The 19744-nt window shown below is 49.1% G+C and overlaps 1 protein-coding gene across 8 annotated transcripts in view; it reads left to right on the top strand.

Annotated features, from left to right (window-relative positions):
• The window catches only part of IQSEC2 (IQ motif and Sec7 domain ArfGEF 2), a 165228-nt gene that overhangs the window by 71624 nt on the left and 73860 nt on the right, over positions 1 to 19744 (top strand). For 4 of the 8 annotated variants that reach the window (XM_083718311.1, XM_083718314.1, XM_083718320.1 and 1 more), the window contains exon 3: positions 3495 to 3590. The exons of 2 other annotated variants lie outside the window; for them this stretch is intronic. In XM_083718311.1, coding sequence (XP_083574437.1) covers positions 3495 to 3590 — 96 coding nt within the window. Of the gene's footprint in view, positions 1 to 65; positions 241 to 3494; positions 3591 to 19744 lie in introns of those variants that run through there. 2 more of the 8 variants (XM_083718316.1, XM_083718319.1) reach the window with 2 other exon arrangements.

The following is a 19744-nucleotide window of genomic DNA, read 5'->3' on the forward strand; positions in this document are numbered from 1 at the left end:
ACAACCAGCATTTAACATGTTAACTCAAATGCTCTCCCTCCCCCCCCCCCCCGCTGCCCAGCCCGGGATTTCCGTGGAAGGCGGTCAGCTGACGGAGGGGGAGAAAAGGAAGAGCGACGCCTCGCTTCTGGGGGGAGATCACCGCCCCCCCCCCCCGCTGGAAGAAGTGGGTGTGTTGCGCGTGGAAGGAGAGAAGTTTGCGGGAAGAGGAGAGGAGGAGGCGGAGATGGAGCGCGACGTGTGAGTGGAGCTGGGGGGGGGGGCGGGGACTCTGCCCCGGAATACCTGCAAAAGGGAGAAAGGAGCGGGGAGGCAGAGGAGGGCGAGGCTGCTCGGGGCCGGCCACTTTCCGGGGGGCTGGCAGAGGGTAGTGCCCCCCCCCCCGAGCGTGCATGATGCGCTGGCTTGGTGCTTCCCCCAGAAATGCGGGGCTTCTCTCCAGGCCAGGAGTCGCGGCGCTGCTTCTTCGCAGAAACCGGGAGCGGGGAAAGGGCGGATCCATGGAGCTCTTTCAAAGCCCAAACACGAAACAGGAAAGCAAGGCAGGAAGAAGAAGAAGAATACAATTACTTTATTAATGAGCTTCTAAACCCCTGTCTCAAGGCAGTTGGCTGGGGAGGATCAGGCCTCTTGCAGCCGTCTGCTAAGCAGAGGACTTTCTCTCCTGGGGCTTGTTGGCCCGGCCTGCTGGAATCGCAACCCCTCCCTCTTTCTTCATGGCTGATTCAAGTGTCCCATGGCAGGGCTTTTTTCTTGAATTCCTGTTGAGAGCCATGTACAGACCCCACCCCCACCCCCGCCTATTTCCCCATCCTTCTCATTCCCTCGCTTGAGTTCTTCAGTGTTTTATAATGTGCAGTAAAATATGTACACAGGAAGCAAAACTTATTTATGTTGTTTGTCCCGGGTGTTCTTAACTCTGTGCCTGTGGAGGAAGTAGTGGTAGAAAGAGAAAAGAGAAGACTGGTTGGGAAATAAAGTGACTGGAGCAGGAGCAGGGACTGGTTTTGTGCAGAAGCAGCATGTCTCTGGACAAAGAACGGAAGACCCATCCTTTCAAGTTTTTGTTTGCAAGCAGCAGGAGCAGTGGCATAGCAGGGGTTGCTGGTGTCCAGGGCAGGGCAAATGTTGTGCCCCCCGGGGACTGGGCAGCTGGGGTGGCTCCGGAAGACGGCAGGAGCTCAGCAGGGAGCCTGCTGTGGGGGCGCCTGGTTGCACCCGTCTCATAATTTTGTGCCCGGGGCCACCGGCCCCTAGCCCCCCTCCCACTACGCCGCTGAGCCACACTTGGAATCAAGAGCAGCAGGTTAGTCATAGGGTTGCCATATTTGGAAGAGCAAAATGAGGATGCTATGACGGCCATTCAAAGCAAATAAATGCAATTTGTCTCAAATTTTACCCCTGAAAAAGAGGACGTGTCCTGGAAAAAGAGGACAAGCCTAGGACAGGCCCGGGTCTTGTTCAGAAAGAAAGTGCTTAGGACCTCTAAGTCCCTTTACTTCTCCTGTCAGTGACTGGGCACTCAGGCCTGCCTTGAAGTCTCACATCTTGGGCTTTGCTTTGTAATCTGCACTGTGTCAGGACTGGTTGGGGTTACTGAGTGTTGAGGCGAAGACAGTCTGGACATGCTCAGTGGCACATATGTTACTTTTGCCCTGGCAAGCCACTCCTTGAGATGACTCAATAGGAGGGTCAAAGCCTGCCTGCTCCAAAGGGGGAGGCGTGGAAGTGGGACTGCATCTTCCAGGGTGGGGTAACTTTTGCACCCTGTTGCAGCATTTCCTATAGGCGTCAAGAGCAGCCATTTCTTATCTGGGAGAAAGTAAAGGTGTGCTGGGGAAAGGGGTTGCTGTGCCTTCTGCTCACAGCCTTTGCCAGTTGTATACCCTTTTATTTTGTATCTGGGGACTTTAGTGGGTGCCACTGAGAACCAACGCTATCCTGATCACCCACCCTTTTACATGCTTAATCATAGCCACTCTGGAATTCCAGGTTTTGGAGGGGTGGGGAATGCAATAGAGAGCCCAGAAAGAGGCTTTTAGACAATTAGGCAGATATTCCAGGACTGAAATCTGGGGCTGAAAACAGGATATGAGGCAAAGTCTTGCTTAGGATGAAACAGCACAAAACATGTTGAAATGGACCCGCCTTGAGCTCTGGTGGCAGCTGCCCTTCCCTCCCAACTTTTCTCCTTTACCTGCTTCCTCATCTGGGGTGGGGTGGGGTGGGGGGTGTTAATCTTCACCCGTTTCTCCAAGTTGGTTGCCTCCTCCATGTTTTGATGAGAAAACAACAGGGCTTTTGAGGGGAGGGGGGAGGGGCTATTATAGGAAGAAATGTGGACCCGGGTTTCTCATCCTCTTCAGTGTCACTCTCTTGAGGGGAGGGTGGTTGGGAGAGGCAGAAACTTGCTGCTCTCATCCTGATCCCTCTGGGTTGCCTCTCTTTGCTCTGAGCTCTGCAGTCCCAAGGGTCCTTCCTGCTCCTCCTGTGCAGCTTCCCTAGCAGATCCTTCCTTCTGACCTTATGTGACCCAGGCAGCTCAGTGTGCATGCTTACCCACATGTGCATACTCTCCAGTCTTCCCTGCCTCCCATCAGGTACACCCCCAAGTGCTCACCTTCGGAGCCTTTCAAGTGAGACTTGCTTTTGCCCCAGAAGCTTCCCCTCCTGCAGCTGGAGGGGAAGGGGGAAACTAAGAGAGGCGGGGGATTGGCAGAGACCCACAAGGCTGCCAAGAGAGTTCCATGCCATGTTGCACATGCAGCTGTAGTCAACCAAAGACCTGCACATCAGTTTTCCTGGAGGGTGAAGGACCCCTTCGAAACATCCCTCCATGTGTATTGCAGCCTAGCCCTGCTGACGCTTCACCCTCAGCCCTGGTGCCCTGCACTTCTGACCAGGATCCCTCTGCTCCACTCCTCCTGAGGAACAAGTACCTCAGCTTGCTGTCAGCATTGTTGGCTCTCTCTAGGCTAGTTCCCTGCTTTTTCTGTCTCGCCTACTGTAGCTTTTGTCTCCTTGATCCCTGAATACCTCCCCACCCAAGTGCTTTCTTGCTCTTTCATGCCAGGCGGCCCTCAGTTCTGTGACCCGCCAAGTGTTCTGCTGCCTGTCTCTTCCTGCACCTGTAGCTGCTCTGGCCTCTAATCCTTGTCCCCAGGGAACTGCTGCTCTCTGTTTCTCTTTCTCTTTCCCTCCCTCTCCCCCCCTTTCCATGGCCCAGTGTGTGGCTGAGTCTCTTCGTTTGGCCAGGGGGTGTTGCTATGTTTTTTTCTGTTTGTTCAGTGCTGTCCTTCTTTTTCTTGACTTTGTGTTTTTTCTTCTCTTCCTTCCCCTCTCTCTGCCCATCCATCCACCCACTTCTTCTGGCACATTCCTTCCATCTGTGTCCACACATATCTCTTCCTTCATTTATTTCCCTACACACATCTCCCTTCCTCTCTCTGTCTCTCTCTCTCTCTGTTGCTCCGTCTCTCTGCTGCCTCCTATAGGTCGTCCACGTGTCCCACTCTGCACCAGTACTGCTGTTCTGCTCAGTCGCTTCTCCACTCGCAGCTAGCTTCCCCTGCCAGGCACACAGGCTGCAGGTAAGCCACTCACACCCACTACCCGCAACTTGCTCACTCCAAGCCATTCCCATGTCTCAACATGCTATGCTTATCCACAAAATCCAGCATTTCCCAGACTTCCTGGTTCCCATGACAGCCCTGAGGGTGGGGTTGCTTGTAGCTCCCTAGGATGTAGAAGGCTGGGGGGGGGGTCATAGCACAGTGGTGGAGCCCCTGCTTGGTATGCAGCAGCTCCCAGGCCCTGGCATTTCCAGGTAGGGCTGGAAATGCCAACTTCCTGGCCACTTTAGACAATCCTAAGCTTGATGGGCCAATGCTGTTGCTCAGTACAAGGCAGCTTCCTTTGTTCTTAACATCAGGCGGAATGGGCTGGATTTCTGGGGTCTTTCCCCAGCAATAGCAGAATGTTCTGGTCACCAAGTGGGAAAAGAGCCAAGATTATGGGGGTACTGCTCTCAGCTGTAGATAGTTCCTTCAGCTGCAGCGAAGTGAGATGCCTTTGGTAGTTCCCCTCTTCTGCTCTGCTGTCACTGCTGCCAGGGGGCTCTGGAGGCTGGCCTTAGGCCCACAGGGAGTTAGCAGGTGCCCAACAAGACAATTGGTGTTGGCCTTGTGAACCTGTGGGGCTTTTGTCCCCATAAAAGGAAATACTGGATTTCATTTCCTCCATGCTTGCAACATCCCTTTGCATTTGCCTTACCTGTGTTTCTCAAACTTGGGTCCCCAGCTGTTGTTGGACTAAAACTCCCATCATCCCTAGCAAGCAGGACCAGTGGTCAGGGATGGTGGAAGTTGTAGTTCAACAATAGCTGACGACCCAAGTTTGAGAAACACTGCACCCCTGCCGCAGCTCACTCCACCCTAGACCCTGCTGATCTCCGTTAACATCTTAACACAAACTACCTTCTCCCTCACATCACGCTGCAGCCTCAGGTTACAAAATAAGGACACTCTCATCTCTGTTTATGCCATGGAGATAAATAAGCTGGGGTGTGGGCCCATTTTGTGCTCTGGGGCTAGTTTTGACAAGGGGGCTTCAGCTCACGCAGAGACTGTGTGTGTGTGGACGCATGCAAGTGTTTGCAAGAGCCTAGAGCAAGTGTGTCAGACAGAAGCTGTGTGAGCAAGACTGAATGTGCAAATGAGTGATCATAAAATGACAGGGTCCTTAGCGAGCGTGTTGAGGAGTTTCAGCAAGCCTGCCCAGAGCTGCTGTCTCTCTGTCTGTCTTTTTTTCTTTTGCTGATCTTCAACAGCAGTTTGATATACAGACATTAAGTAGATGTAACTTTTCCTTGTATGGAGATAAGAAGAGACGGCCAGCTTTTGAACTGTCCCCCTTCTTGCTGTGGCTTGATCTGCAGCAATTAGCATGGCAGGTGGGAACATGGATCTCTGTGCCATGAGAAACGCCACCTGCTAAATCCTGGAGTTCAAAGTGAAACCACAAAGAGATAAGTTGGGGGCTGGGTAGATGGGGGAATGTTTCACGTACTTAATGTCTACCTGTTAGACTGCTGTGAAAAGCAGAGGTTCCCTGCCAGAAAAGAAATTGGCAGCGTTATGACTTTTTGTGGGGGCAGGTGTAACTCTTGAACAATTCTACTTCCTACATCCGTAACAATTTCTCTGTATCAAATAGCCATAGCTAAATGCAAAAGAGGACAGGCTCCTACAGCTATCACTGTTTAGAAGACGGGATTCCAGCAGGTGCTGAAATTGCCTTTTCTACACAACTCTGATGGGTGCAAGGGTCCCCTCTTCTCTGGCCTTTGGCCATGCTGATAGGAAAGCTGCCTTTTCCACGTAACTTTAAGGGGGAAGAAGATCCATGTCCTCCTTTTTACACATCACAGCTAGCAGAGCTTTCCTGGTTGCTAACACCCTCCCCCCCCCCCCCCCCGGTGCTTTTAACAGCTGTGTGACAAAGGAGAGATTCAGCTTTCTTCACCTGCTGAATTTCTATTTATCATACAACTATTAATTATACAATAGCTGGGCAAGCAAAAGTAATAGAGGAATAGAAACAGACAGCTCATGTGCATACCGAGTGGTTGTGACGTACTCTGTGCATACATCTGCCAGACCTGCAGAGTTTGTGGCCCATCACAGCCTTTAATGAGAGCTCCACCTCTCTTTTAAATCAGAACCACTGAAGGCGGTGAAGGACCTGTGTGAGTATCTGGAGGTGGTTGGTGGATGGATGGCGGCTAACAGATTGAGGTTGAATCCTGACAAGACAGAAGTACTGTTTTGGGGGGACAGAGGGCGGGCAGGTGTGGAGGCCTCCCTGGCCCTGAATGGGGTAACTGTGCCCCTGAAGGACCAGGTGTGCAGCCTGGGAGTCATTCTGGACTCGCAGCTGTCCAGGTCAATTCTGTGTCCAGGGCAGCTGTCTATTAGCTCCATCTGGTACACTGGCTGAGACCCTACCTGCCCGCAGACTGTCTTGCCAGACCTTTAAAGCCCTAAACGGCCTCAGTCCTATATACTTGAAGGAGCATCTCCACCCCCATTGTTCAGCCCGGACACTGAGATCCAGCTCCAAGGGCCTTCTGGCGGTGCCTGCTCTGCAAGAAGTGAAGTTACAGGGAACCAGGCAAAGGTCCTTCTTGGTAGTGGTGCCTGCCCTATGGAACAACCTCCCATCAGATGTCAAGGAGATAATTATACAACCTTTAGAAGACATCTGAAGGCAGCCCTGTATAGGGAAGCTTTTTAATCTTTAATGTTTTATTATGTTTTTATATATGTTGGAGTCAGATGGGAGGGGTACAAATTTTATCATCATCATCATTATTATTACATATATCTCACTATGGCTGATAATCCTTATGAGGCTCTAAACAATGTCTTTTGAGCCCCCATGTATGCCAAGTGGTCCACATTCATGCAGAGCTGGTCTAAACTGTAGGCTTGTTTGGACATAATACATGTATTTTGGTCCTTGTTCATAGTGCTTCACCTCCCCAGTATGAGCTAAGATAGAGAAACTTAATGACTGAACCAGCACAGATGACTAGTAACAATTCCCGTCATTTCAGCAACTTTTCATGTTTCTTTGCAAGATAGTCTATCTCAGGAAAGGCAGTAGTGCTTGTTTTGGGGCAAAAAAAGTTTTGTGAAAACTACCCTAACGTCATATGTAAATATGGTGATGATTGTAAGTTTTGTGATGGAGAATCTGTGGCCCTCTAGATGTCTCTAGGCTATAGCTCCCGTCATTTCTGTTTACTGGCTATGCTGGCTGAGGCTGATGGGAACTCAAGTTCAACAACTTCTAGAAGGCCACAGATTAACCACTCCAGGTGTACAGGAAAATTCAGCACTGCACATGAATTACAATTGCCAAACACAACTGTACAATTCATTTCACTTGTGTTCACGTGGACAAGGCAGTGCTAATTGCTTCTGCATTTTTTAAGCAGTTGGCTTAACCATGCAGTTCAGTTAAGTTATGTATATGGCTTTATGTATTCTGTTTCTGCTACACAGAAGGTATCCCAGGTCTCTCTGCGTTCTAGAGAGGAAAGAATCATTTTTATAATAATAATAATTATTATTATTATTATTATTATTATTATTATTATTATTAATACCCCGCCCATCTGGCTGGGTCTCCCCAGCCACTCTGGGCGGCTTCCATAGAAACCAAAAATACAGTAAAATATCACACGTTAAAAACTTCCCTGAACAGGGCTGCCTTAAGATGTCTTCTGAATGTCAGGTAGTTGTTTATCGCTTTGACATCTTGTGGGAGGGCATTCCACAGGGCGGGCGCCACTACTGAGAAGGCCCTCTGCCTGGTTCCCTGTAGCTTTGCTTCTCGCAATGAGGGAACCGCCAGAAGGCCCTCGGCGCTGGACCTCAGTGTCCGGACAGAATGATGGGGGTGGAGACGCTCCTTCAGGTATACTGGACCGAGGCCGTTTAGGGCTTTAAAGGTCAGCACCAACACTTTGAAGTGTGCTCGGAAACGTACTGGGAGCCAATGTAGGTCTTTCAAGACCGGTGTTATATGGTCTCGGCGGCCGCCCCCAGTCACCAGTCTAGCTGCCGCATTCTGGATTAGTTGTAGTTTCCGGGTCACCTTCAAAGGTAGCCCCACATAGAGTGCATTGCAGTAGTCCAAGCGGGAGATAACCAGAGCATGCCCCACTCTGGCGAGACAGTCCACAGGCAGATAGGGTCTCAGCCTACGTACCAGATGGAGCTGGTAAACAGCTGCCCTGGACACTGATTTGACCTGTGCCTCCATGGACAGCTGTGAGTCCAAAATGACTCCCAGGCTGTGCCCCTGGTCCTTCAGGGGCACAGTTACCCCATTCAGGACCAGGGAATCTTCCACACCTACCCGCCTCCTATCCCCCAAAAACAGTACTTCTGTCTTGTCAGGATTCAACCTCAATCTGTTAGCCGCCATCCATCCTCCAACCGCCTCCAGACACTCACACAGGACCTTCACCGCACTTATGGTGGACAGAGGATAGCATTCTCATAGGCAAGTCTGTGGCCCTCCAGATGTTCTTGGACTACAACTCCAGATGTTCTTGGACTACAACTCCTTGACCATTAGCCAGGCTGACTGGGGCTGATGGAGTCCAAGTACACCTGGAGGGCCACAGGTTCCCCATTCTTGGTTTAGGAATAGAGAGTTGAACCAGACCTTCTGAGAGGCAAAGTGAGTTGGCTGCTTCAGGTGGGAGGGGCCACTGGCTCAGCAGTAAGAGCAAGTGCAGAAGTTCTCTGGTTCAGACCCTGTCATCTCCAGTTGAGCAACCTCAAGTTGCAAGGCTTGAAAGAACTGGCAAGCCACTGAGAACTGGAGAAGATCACACCGAGCTGGATGGACCCAGTGGTCTGACTCGGTATGGCAGCTGCGTATGCTTATATGAATTCCATTAAGGGCTGCAGAGCCCTTGGGCAGGAAAGTGTCCCAAGATTGTTCCCATGTCAGTATGTGGACAAGAATGCCCAGGGGCGAGTGGGGGCAGCTCCAACGCCAAAGTGGCTTGGGCTGATCCTGCTTTGTAAAGCTCTTTTCTCATCTTAACCTTCAAGTTAAATTACCATTCATTTAGCCTTCGTTTTATGAACAAACACTTATATAAAACACAGGGGATTATGGGAGCTGCAGTGCAGGGAAACTCTGGGGTGCTATTGAATGTCTTGTCTGTCACAGGATTGTGGAGTAAAGGTTGAGACTTTTTGTCCCTAAGCCATAATCAATTTGTGTAAGATGACACGCTGGACGTGGTAATATTTGGTGCAGACAGAATCATGGGATCAGTTTCCACAGAGTTCATGTATCCAAGAAACAGTCAAGCATTATGAGCATTCACAAACTTTTGTCTTGATTTGGCTCCAGCTACTATTTGGAACAAAAATTGCAAATACAGTAAATTATGAGGAAAATGCAGGGCCTGGTAACTCTGGGATACCATTGCCTTGACTTGACCATACAAGGTTGTGTAGTGGAGTTTTGAATATGATTCTCCCTCACTCACTTTCTGAGTAGAATGTCTTACACAAAATTTTAAAAGGACAGTATCAAAAGAATAGTGCAGAAGAGAGTCACCAGCTTTATTTTTCTGGCAGGGGCTCCTGTGTTGTCTGACATTCATTGGGTGAAGCTTTCTCCCATCGCTGCATCTGCCTGCCAATAAAAAATTCACCTGCTGAATTTCTGTTTCTTGTGCTGCTAGGAGGAAAAAATAAACGGCAGCCTGATCTATGTTCACTGATGCCCAGAAATAACCCTGTGGAAGGACTCAGGACTGCTTGCCTTTGCTCTTGTGAACAGAATGAGAGGAGTGGGGAGAGGAGAGAATGAATGAATAAATGGATGGATGATAATGAATATTAATAAGACAGTGTAAACAAAGTGTGATGGTGCAGTAGTATTTGAATGAATCGTGTAAGAGAAAAGTGGAATTAAGTTGGCAGGCAGGATAGTTAAACGAGGATTTATTTTGGGTTGTCAGGCTGCAACCCAGAAATCCATGCTGTACCCTTAAGCAAGGCAACCGGTTCCTTTCCCTGTCCTGTGTCACACACTTGGAGGCTAGGTTCATTACAATATTGGGGGAGGGCAAGAGAACTGAGGGGGGAAGTGGCAGAAGAAAACACAGCTGTGTCCACCCCCCATTTCCTCTGTTGCATTAAAGGTACAATGCAGAGTTCCAGGATGTGACCTGGAGTCAGCAGTCAGCTTGGTCAGGGATGATGACAGTTGTAGTATAACACCATTTGGAGGATGAAGAATGATGGAAGAATTGTAGGTGCATTCTCTTTTGTGACTTGGAGAATTCTGTTAAAGAAATAGGGCTTTTTCCGGGTTTTGGTTTAGCAATCTTTAAATGGGTTGTGGGGAGAAATGAAAAGCCAAAGGTTTGTTAAGTTTCCCTGCTTGCCTTCCAGCTTGAAAGATGCATCACATCACCATCTCCACTCCAGCCATCACCCTGCTGTCCCCCCCCCCCCGGCAATGGAGGGTTTGTCTGCAGGATTATAATCCTTCTCTGTCTGTCTGTCTGTCTGTCTGTCTGTCTGTCCCCTTCCCATTTTCTAGGGATGATGACGAGGCTGAGGACGTCCACCAGTTTTGTTGCCCTGCCTCTGAGTGCAGCAGCCCCTCCTCTAGGTAACCTGGAGGGGGTGCCACCATCCCCCTTCCACGTCTTGCACTTCTAACCTGGACCCTGAGACCTCACTACACCAGCTTCAAACCCTGCCCCCCCCCGCACCCCAGCGATGGGCTCAGAGGCCGTTCCAGAGACACCCTTTCCCTCCTGCGTAGATCAAAGGAGGGCTTCATGGCAAACAGTTCCTGCCTTTACTCAGCTTTGAAGCAGGCAGGTTCATCTCATTTGTCATCTCTGAGTTTGGTCTTTGCAGTCTCTGTTCTCTTGCTCTTTGCATCCTTTTGTATTTTGATATTTTGGTTCTTTGGTTGTGTGAGCTTTCTTACTAGCTCCTATGCCCTTAATAATCAGCCCAGCATACAGAAATTTAGCAGGGGAAGTATTTGTCATCTCCATGACAAAGGGGGGGGGGGAATGTCACTTAAAAAAATTATTTGCAACAAGAGCAGGGGCCGTAAACAATAGCAACAAAAGTACTTCTCCATTTGAACTTGTCTATCAACCACCACAACGGGGGGGGGGGGTGTTGCTTTGACCTCTACTTTTGTGTCAGTGACACTCCCTCACTGTTCCAGACTTTGGTTTTGAGCTTTGAATTGGCTTTTTGAAACCCCAGATTGCCAACATTTCTGCAACTGACCCTGTCTTAAACAGCTACCTGATAGGCAGAAACATACCGGGGACTCCTACATTTCTCTCTGGTGGGGGCTGCTTGCAGGAGCCTGGCTGATACAAAGGTGGCAACCCAGTTTCACTCTAGCTTCCCCCCCCCCCTTTCTGGTCATCTTTAACCCTCTTAGGTTTTGGTGTAGCTAATCTCTACTGTCCATATCTTGACTTTAGATCTCCTTTTATCACTCAAACTTGCTTCTGCCATTCTCTTGTAACATTGCTAAAGAAAGAAAGAAAAGAGGACATGCTCCTGCTGCCAACGCTTCCCAGTGGCCATGCTTGCTTTGCTTCCTAAATCTAGACATGGTTGAGTTGCCAGTTTCTACAGTGCCCCTTCTCTGCCTCTAACAGCAGCTGGCAGGCAGAAGTTAAGCTGGTGAGACTTTTCTTGGTGGGGGTAAGGAGACGGGAAAAGCTTCACTTACTATTTATGGCTGGCATAAAAGGCACTGGAGCAGGGCTGTTTCAAAAGCTGGCAACCCTACTGATTTGTGAGGGAGTTGGCTGTGCTAAGGGGCTTGGTCCCAGAGGAGGCAGCGATGGCCACCAACTTGGATGGCCTTCAAAGAGGATTGGACAAATGCATGGAGGAGGAGAAGGCTGTCAGTGGCCACTCGCCTCTGTGACTTTGCTCTGCGTCCACAGCTGGAGGCAGAGAGGCTTCTGAATATCAGTTGCTGGAAACCACAGGAAGGGAGAGTTGCCCTTGGGCTCGTTTCCCACATGCATCTCGTTGGCCAGTGTGAGAACAGAAGGCAGGACTAGATGAGCCATTGGTCCCTCTTGTGTCTTACTGGTGTGGAAGGTGCCTTTCACAGTCCTTAAGGGGCTGCATAGGAGGCTGACACTTGAAGGACAGAGTCTTGCTTTGAAAATGAAGCTGGATAGAATTTTATTTGACCTTTAACCTGTAACTAAATCTTGAGTTGACCTTTCAGCTCCTGTGTCATTTTTGACGCCCTTTGTAAAAGCTGACCTGTATTCTGATGTTTAGTATTTGTTGTTGGTTGTTTGGTCTGTAAGAAACATGGTTCAGGCACCAATCCTGACCACACTTCATTCATTCAAGAAAGTGCTCATTTACTTGGGGGATGGGACAGGTTCTGAACTCATAATTTCACTTTCTTCAGTGTGTCCTTGCATCATGGCTGTGGTGGTCTTCTAATCTCTTCACACATTACATTTTAAAATTGTGAAAAGCAAATGTTACAGCTGCTGCATCAGGCAGGCACACTGGGAGGCTCTGGCTCTGGCTTCCTGCTGAGTCTACGCTGTACACTTTTACTGCCACATAATGGGGAGACTGCCCCACCCCTAGTCTTGTCTCTGGAACGGACTCTGCCAAATATCCCTAACCTCCCCCAACCTTTTGCTCCAATCTCAGTTTACACATTTTTCTATGCAGACGCATAAGCCTTAAATATTACCCCCCCCTTTTCTGCTTTTTCACCACCCCCACGGGGAAGAGCATTTCCAAACAACCTTTGCTGCGCCTCTCAACTCTAAATACAGTTCTTGCACTGGCCTCTAGGGGTCCCCCTACATGCACCTTTTCTGCCTGCCGCTGCTCCGTCTCAGCCTTCCTTGCAATTTCAGGATGCTACCCGAAAGAACATGGAAACCAACCAAAAAGAAAACCCTCTTTGGAATCAGCTTCAATTGTTTGTTCCCTGTGGGACTCTGTCCAAACTGGGCACCAGCCTCTACCCTGCAAGACTATGTGCCCTTGGGACCATCTCTCTTTTCCTTTCTCTCTGTTTCTCCTTCCGGGCTTCAGGACCTGCTAGCCAACCCCCCAGGGAGCCACCCGGGAAGCAGCAGCTCTCTGCTTAATCAAGCAAACTTCCGGCGTCACAGACCCTGGGTGTGGGCCGGGAATCCTGGACACTGGAGGATTTTGCAGGCTGTGAAGTGTGCAGACTCTGCCTTCTTGTGCTGTGGGAGGGGGCACTCTCTGTTTTGCTTGTGCTGTCTCCTGGGTTGGCACCATGCATAAGATCTTGTATTCCCATCTGGGCCACCTGTGGATTTCATTGGAAGAAATAAATGGCTAGGTGGAGGCAGGGCAGGCGAAGAAAGCTCACGGGGTATTATCTACAAGGAGACGTTTTGCCAAATCTGCTCTACTACTGCTGAGATTTTGATACTCAGTGTGAGAAATGTTTCCGACTTTCCCCATCTTGTCAATGTGAAAAATGAGTGTGCAAGTGGTGGAGTGTTGGCTGAGCCAGGGCCACGTGTGTGCAAGTTCCACTCGTGGTTCCTGGAGTGTCCACAAGAGAAAGCTGTGTTAATGGCACATGCATTCTCCAGTTCAGTGAATTAGACAAACTGGTGGCTGGGGTGGTGGGACATATAGAATTCTGCCTGATAATAATCCCTGTGTGCTTTTCTGGGGGAAAGTGTCTTCAAGGGATGGCCTCTGGTGCAGACATCTGGGGAAAGTCAGTGACAAGGCCCAGGCTTTGCCTGCCAAAGGTCCCAGGTTCTTTCCATTTAAATGGATTTGGGTGGCAACTGTGGCGTTGCGTCCTTTTTTGGTGCCCAGGGTACACGCGCACGGGCAGGGCAAGCAGGGCTTTCGCCGCCAGCGGTGCCAGGCACGCATGCGCAGGGCACAGAGGGTTCACGGAGAGCTCACACACCAGCTCAGCCCTGGCTGCTGAAGGAGGAGGAGGAGCCCGATTGGCCAACGCAGCCCTTGGTGAGCAAATCCCCCCCCCCCCCCGATTCAGCAAAGGGACTGGGGACGCGGTGGACTCTGGGACGTCAGGCAGGGCAGACTGGTGATCCCTGTGGGGGGGGCACCTGGCTCACACCCCCTAAAAATTGTGTGTCTGGGGCTGTGCCCCCCCGGGGTCCCACACTAGCCCCTGGGTGGCAGGGCTGTGAAATACCTTTGCCTGAGTGATGAGCCTTTGAGCCTCCAGGTGCTGCTGGACGTTGCTCCCATCAGCTCCAGCCAGCATGGCCAATGGTCAGGGTTGATGGGAGCTGTAGTCCAGCAGCATCAAGGAGTCTATGGGTTTCCCATTCCTGGAGTAGACTGAGCTTCTTGATGGACCACTGGCTTGACCAAACCAGGTTCATGCATACATCTGTTCTCCTACACATCAATGGTTGGGCAGAGCGGCTTTTTCAAAGGCAGCAGCCACCTCTCCTTTGTGCAAAGGACTCTGGGAAAGCCATGACTTTAATCCGATTCTGCCGCTGGGGCAAAGCAAAGAGGTAAGCAGTAGTAGTTTAATCCTCATTGGTGTGGCAGTGTGAATTACAGCTGCTGTTTGCAAAGTAGGTGCTGATTCCTGTGTTACCATGGCAACATGCTTACCATCACAAAAATTGGCGTGTGGTGGGGAGGGATCTACATTTCTGCACAGCTGGGAAAGTACAATCATGGTTAGTTCCCGTGCCAGCACTTTACCTTCATCTTGGTAGTTCAACCACATGGAAGCACGTTATTTGATGACAACTGTGTCACCGTCGTAATATATGAATCAGGTGACCAGAAAGCTCAGATTATGCTTTTGGACTCCAGAGAACTGCTACAGCTGAGCATCCACAGAACACGACAGTTCTGTGTAGGAAATAATGTGTGATGATAGCACATGTCTACATTTTGCTGTGCTATGGCAAAATACATGTGTCCTGTGGTCATGTGGGATATTCTTACATGTGGCTTGCATGTTATTTCCTGCATGGACTTGATTTCTGTTTTCTGGAATTCATCATGTTTGAAGCAGTCCTGACCCTACACAGAGTCTGTACATTTGCATCTTAATTGGCTTGCTCTGCTATATGTTGACTGTACAGTGTTTGTGCCTTTTCCTAGCTGGGTTTTGTAAAACAAAACAAAAAACAAGATCTACTTTTTTCTTGCTGCCCTAAAACCCCAATCTATTAACTATGGTTAAGTACAGTAAACGAGAGCAGGTCATGGGACCTTGCACTTCTTGACCCCCCTCATCTGGCCGTCTTATTCATAGTTATTTCTGCATTGACTGTAAAAATGGCTGTCCCTAACTAAGGTTTCTGCCTTAAACAGAGTTTGCCTACTAGTTTCAAATGCTGATTAAGATGGGAACTCTGGTTTGCATTATCCATGGTTAATGCTGCTGTGATAAGGGTGTGAGCCCAGTCTTGATCTCCCAATAGTCATGATATCAGGAATGATATCCCTGTCCCTGCTCTCTATCACATACTAACACTCAAAACTACATGTTATGAGGAATTTATGGCTTCTGCAATTCTACATCTCCACAATAAAAATTCATTAAGCAAGAAGCAGGACATGTCATCATACTGAATATTCCCACTCCCTTGGAAGTATTACAGGGGACACAATGGATGGAGATGTTCATCTACAACAGCATTCCTCATAAGGTGAAGGCTAAAAAAGAGGTTTGCTTGCTCATACAAAACCGTTAACGAGGTGGGGCAGAAGAAAAAAGCATTGGGCTCTGTGCTGGGTGAAGAAGCAGTTCCATTCAAATGCTCCTTATTTCTACCCACTTGACCAATATGTTTTTACACACACACACACATACTGCCCACAACCATGGGGGCTAGATGCTTGCTTGTTTATTTTTTTAAATGAAAGCTCAGATTCTCAGGATTCCACCAGTATTGGATTCTGGTAAGCCATAAAGTGCGTTCTGCTGTGCAACTGCGGGCCTTGGCACATTTTAAAAACCACTTTCCCCTTCCACAGAACTATGGCAATCTTCTGCAAATTGTTGAAACTGCACTGAACTCCTCCCCACCCTCCTGTACCATTGGTGTGAATAAGGAATGTAGCTAGCACTACCTGCCATACAGCAGCTGTGCAAAACAGGAGCAAACTTGATGAGTTGCACCATTTCAGGTGTGCCGCACCAGTTTACAAGTATGCAAAATGGGTGTGTTCTGCAATGAGGTTTCTTCATGTTAACCTGCCTTTGTCCTCATTCCCCTCCCTTGCCCCTGAGGGTTTTCCTACTCCCTGTTGGATCTTGAGTGCACAGTATGAGACTTTGCACTGCTCCTACATGCAAAACAAGCGTGCCTTGCACACCAAGGGAAGGCTGTGTCTTATGAAGCGGCCATAATTACTTTAACACACTGACCAGTTGCTTGGTCCCAGACTAGCTGAATAGCCATTAGCCAGCCAGTTATGAAAATGGGCTTGGACATACTGTATTGTGCAAACAGGTGCTGCTGGGGGGAGAGACTGGGGAGGAAAGCTCCTCTCCTGCCCCTGCCCCCACCTGCCTGTGGAGCATGCCAGGAATACATGCTGACCCCCCTCTGGGGCAATTCCCTCCCACCACCTGTTTTGGTCCCCTTTGCTCAGCTCCTCAGTTTCCCTGCCAGGTATAGGCTGTCCCATATTGATGTGTGCTGCTTGAAGAAGCCCATTGCTCCATGTCTTCCCACCCCAACTTGTTTCTGTAAATAAGAAACAAAAGAGGCTTTATAACAAATACTCTTGTGTACAAAAATGATTTTGGTCAATAAATCTAAGGCTTCTGTCTTCTCTGAACCAAACAATAAAGAAAAGAACAATTAAATGGATCCTGCAGACTGCTGTTGCCTCTCCTCCCTTCTTCTCTCAAATCTCGCATTCTCTGCAAGGCTGAGTCGGAGCTGGGCTGCTGCTTCTGAGACATTTGGTAGGGGGGGAGCTGGAGGATCGGAAGGCAGGGACTGTACTAAAGGAGGGGAATGGAGCAGGTGGCTTCCCTCTGTTTTGCTGTCCCAAAGCTACTTTTCCACAGGCTTTTATTTTTGCCCTTATTAGGGAGCGGGTAGCAGCTTCCTGTCCAAATGTTAGCTTCTTCATATTTCTCTCCCCTCCCCAGTGCCACGTTTGGGGCTTTGAACAGATCTCTTCACCTGCATTTGTGGGGCATCTCCTGGACTACTTTGTCACAGAACTATAGGTGTATAAAATATAAACTGGTAACCACAGCGTGTCCATCTAAGCCCATGATCTCAGTAGACAGAGAGAGAGAGATGGCAATAAAAACTTCTGCTTTATTCTAGAGGTAGCATTTGAGGGCTGGGTGAGGGTTATCTTTATATGCCTAGTACATTTTGGGAAGGTACAGTCATTGCATTCATTTAGACCAGGGATTCAAAAATACTTCCTTACGGCTTTTCTGCACGATAAGTTTTTTGCCACATAAATGTGACTTTCATTTCTCACTTGTTGCGGGCATGTGGGAAGAGGAGTTGACTATTCCATATGAACTGCATCCACAAGAGAGAAGCCTCAGAATTGGCCAAAAATATTGCACCATTTCAGTATAAGAAAAAGCATGCAACGGGGAGCAACTTTCAATCAAGACAAGTGGCCAGTAACTGTTGACTTATCTAGCTCATTATCTAAAACCCATAATTCAGGAAAATATATTTTTCCAATGTCAAATTCTGCTGACAACAGGACACAGCCAAATATGCTTAGGGGGCGTGGTGCTGGTCCCCCCCTGCCCATTTCATTGTAATCCTTATAGCATGTGACAGGGAGATGCAAAGACTAATGTGTCATGTCAGAATGTTAAATGCAGATTAAACCTTCATACACCAAAGATTGGTCTACGGCAGGTGTAAGTTTAATACATCTTGGTTACTTATGGTGGTTTCCCTGTGCTGGCTGTTGTTGGATCTCATTGATTGCATGCTGTACAGTTATAATTAGCAATGTTTGCACTCTCGCCAGACCCCTATCTAGGAACATCCATAGGGCACCAGGTGGGGGCTACCTTAGGGACACAGCAGCCGCCGGTTTTGAGAGTGGGGTGCACAAGTGACATGGAAACCCCTGCTCACCGAAGCTGCAGCTGGGAGCATCCTCAATGGGCTGTACTCCACTCATTCAGACAGGCCACTTGGATGAGCAAGTGGGATCCCCATCTGAACCAGCTCTGAATCCTCAGAGAGATTGCCCAGGGCCACAGAGCATGTCCTGAACTCTTGGTCCTCCAGACCAACTTCATTGGTGGATTCATATCTGTCTGAATTTTAGATTGGAGCATTCTGGAAGAAGAAGGACAGGCTGATGCCAAAGAGCCAATTATGAGTTCAGTCCCAGGCCAGGATCTCATGCCACGAAATGCCTTTGTATGAAATTGGGTTTTACTGTGAGGCAGAGATTTGGCAGGCAAAGCAGCGGCTGCATGGGCAAGGTGGAGCTGGATTGCCCCACAGCCTTGGTATGTTCCTGTGTTGCTTTTGTTCTCCCAGCAGTTGAGCCCTGAAATACACTTTGCTCTGTAGGAGGCAGTGTGTGGGGTAGAAGAGAAATGGTTGGTCCCCTGAGCTCTGCAAAGCGAAATATCTCTAGGGGTGTGTGCTTACCTCCCACCCAGGGGTCCTTTGCTGCTGAGCCACTTCCACAGTTTACTATAGGTAAGCACATACTAAGTTTTTGGAGCTGAGACATTTTTCAGACTTTGTCCAAGCAAGTCTGGATGGTGGATTGTTTGGCTGGCAGAAATCTCCTGGGATCAGATATCAAAGGAAAGGGAGAGGTAAGAAGGTTTGCGAAAGGGTTGTCTCCCATTTGACATTCGCTACCCACCAGTCAATTTTACATTGGTTGGAAGGAGATGAAGTAAACTGGGGAGACGGGATTCATGGCTTCCCTAGCAATCCACCCTATGCAGAAGCATCTGTGGTCATGGGGCTGCAGCCAGGCAGCCCTCCATCGTGCCTCTCAGCCCAGTTCCAGTGGAGAAACACTCCTCTCCCACACCATTGTTCTTTACTTTTTAATTGCCATTTGTGCATGATTAAGTGCTTGCAGCCCCCACCCTCAGACCCAGGCTTCTTCCAGTCCCAGCCACGAAGAGATGTCAGTAAGGACGGGGCTCCTGTATTGCTTCAGGAATGGCGCAGAACCAGAGTTGGCGTAGATGCAGCTTGCCAGGAGAAAACCTCCCCCAGCTGAGATTCTACAGAAAGTTGGAAGGTGCAGGAATTCTACACACACATCCTCCAGCATCTCTTTTTCTTGAGTCTCTCCCCAGGTTTAAAGCTGCATACAGCACCACATACACGTGTGACTGTTCCCTTGGAGAAGCCGGCAACCCCAACCCACTCCAGCTCCAGGGGGCCATCTGCTTTCCTGACTTCGTGATGCCTGCAGCTGGGGTTGCAATATTTCTTTCTATGGCCAGGCTTCTGTGCCATTAAGAGCTGCTAGACATCCAGAATTCTAACACTTGCAACTTTCTGCACCGCTGTCTCAATATGCCTGGCAAAGCTGTACCTATTAGACGTCTGTCTGTTGAGCAGCTCTTGGATGCCCTGCTGGGAAGATGAAAACTGGCAGCTTTGCTCCAGTTCTTGTAAATATTTCCTCACAACAGCGAGAACCTAACTCGCTGGAAATTCTATGTTAACACCTGACTGTGTTCTCTTCTTTAGATTTGCTCACTGCTGCATCTGGATGAGATCACCAAGCTGCCTGTTCATTGTTATTATTGTTTAATTGTACATATCTTAAACTTACCCAGCATTCAGCTTGCATCTTTGCAGGCTTAACACTAGATGGCAGCAAAATTTGAGTTCTGATCTGCCTTCCTCCTACTTGGGGGCACTTCGGGGATTGCATGGCGGTCCACCCCGCCCCCCGCCCTGCTCCAGTGGTTAAGGCAAGGCCAGTGTGGTTTCAGGGAGAGATGGGCAAATGCGGGTGCTGAGGAGTGGGGTTGGGGTGAGCAGAGACTCAGCTTTTTCTCGGGTGGGGCTGGAAATTGGACTTTTGAATCCTGGCTTTTGTTCACAATGTTGGGCAGTGAGCTTGTGGTTCAATCACGGAGACACAGACTCAGGACTTCTTCTCTCTGCCCCAGGATTCAGTGTATTCACTCT

The sequence above is a fragment of the Podarcis gaigeae genome, assembly GCF_964106915.1.
Source record: "Podarcis gaigeae genome assembly, chromosome: 17".
Taxonomy (NCBI): Eukaryota; Metazoa; Chordata; class Lepidosauria; order Squamata; family Lacertidae; genus Podarcis; species Podarcis gaigeae.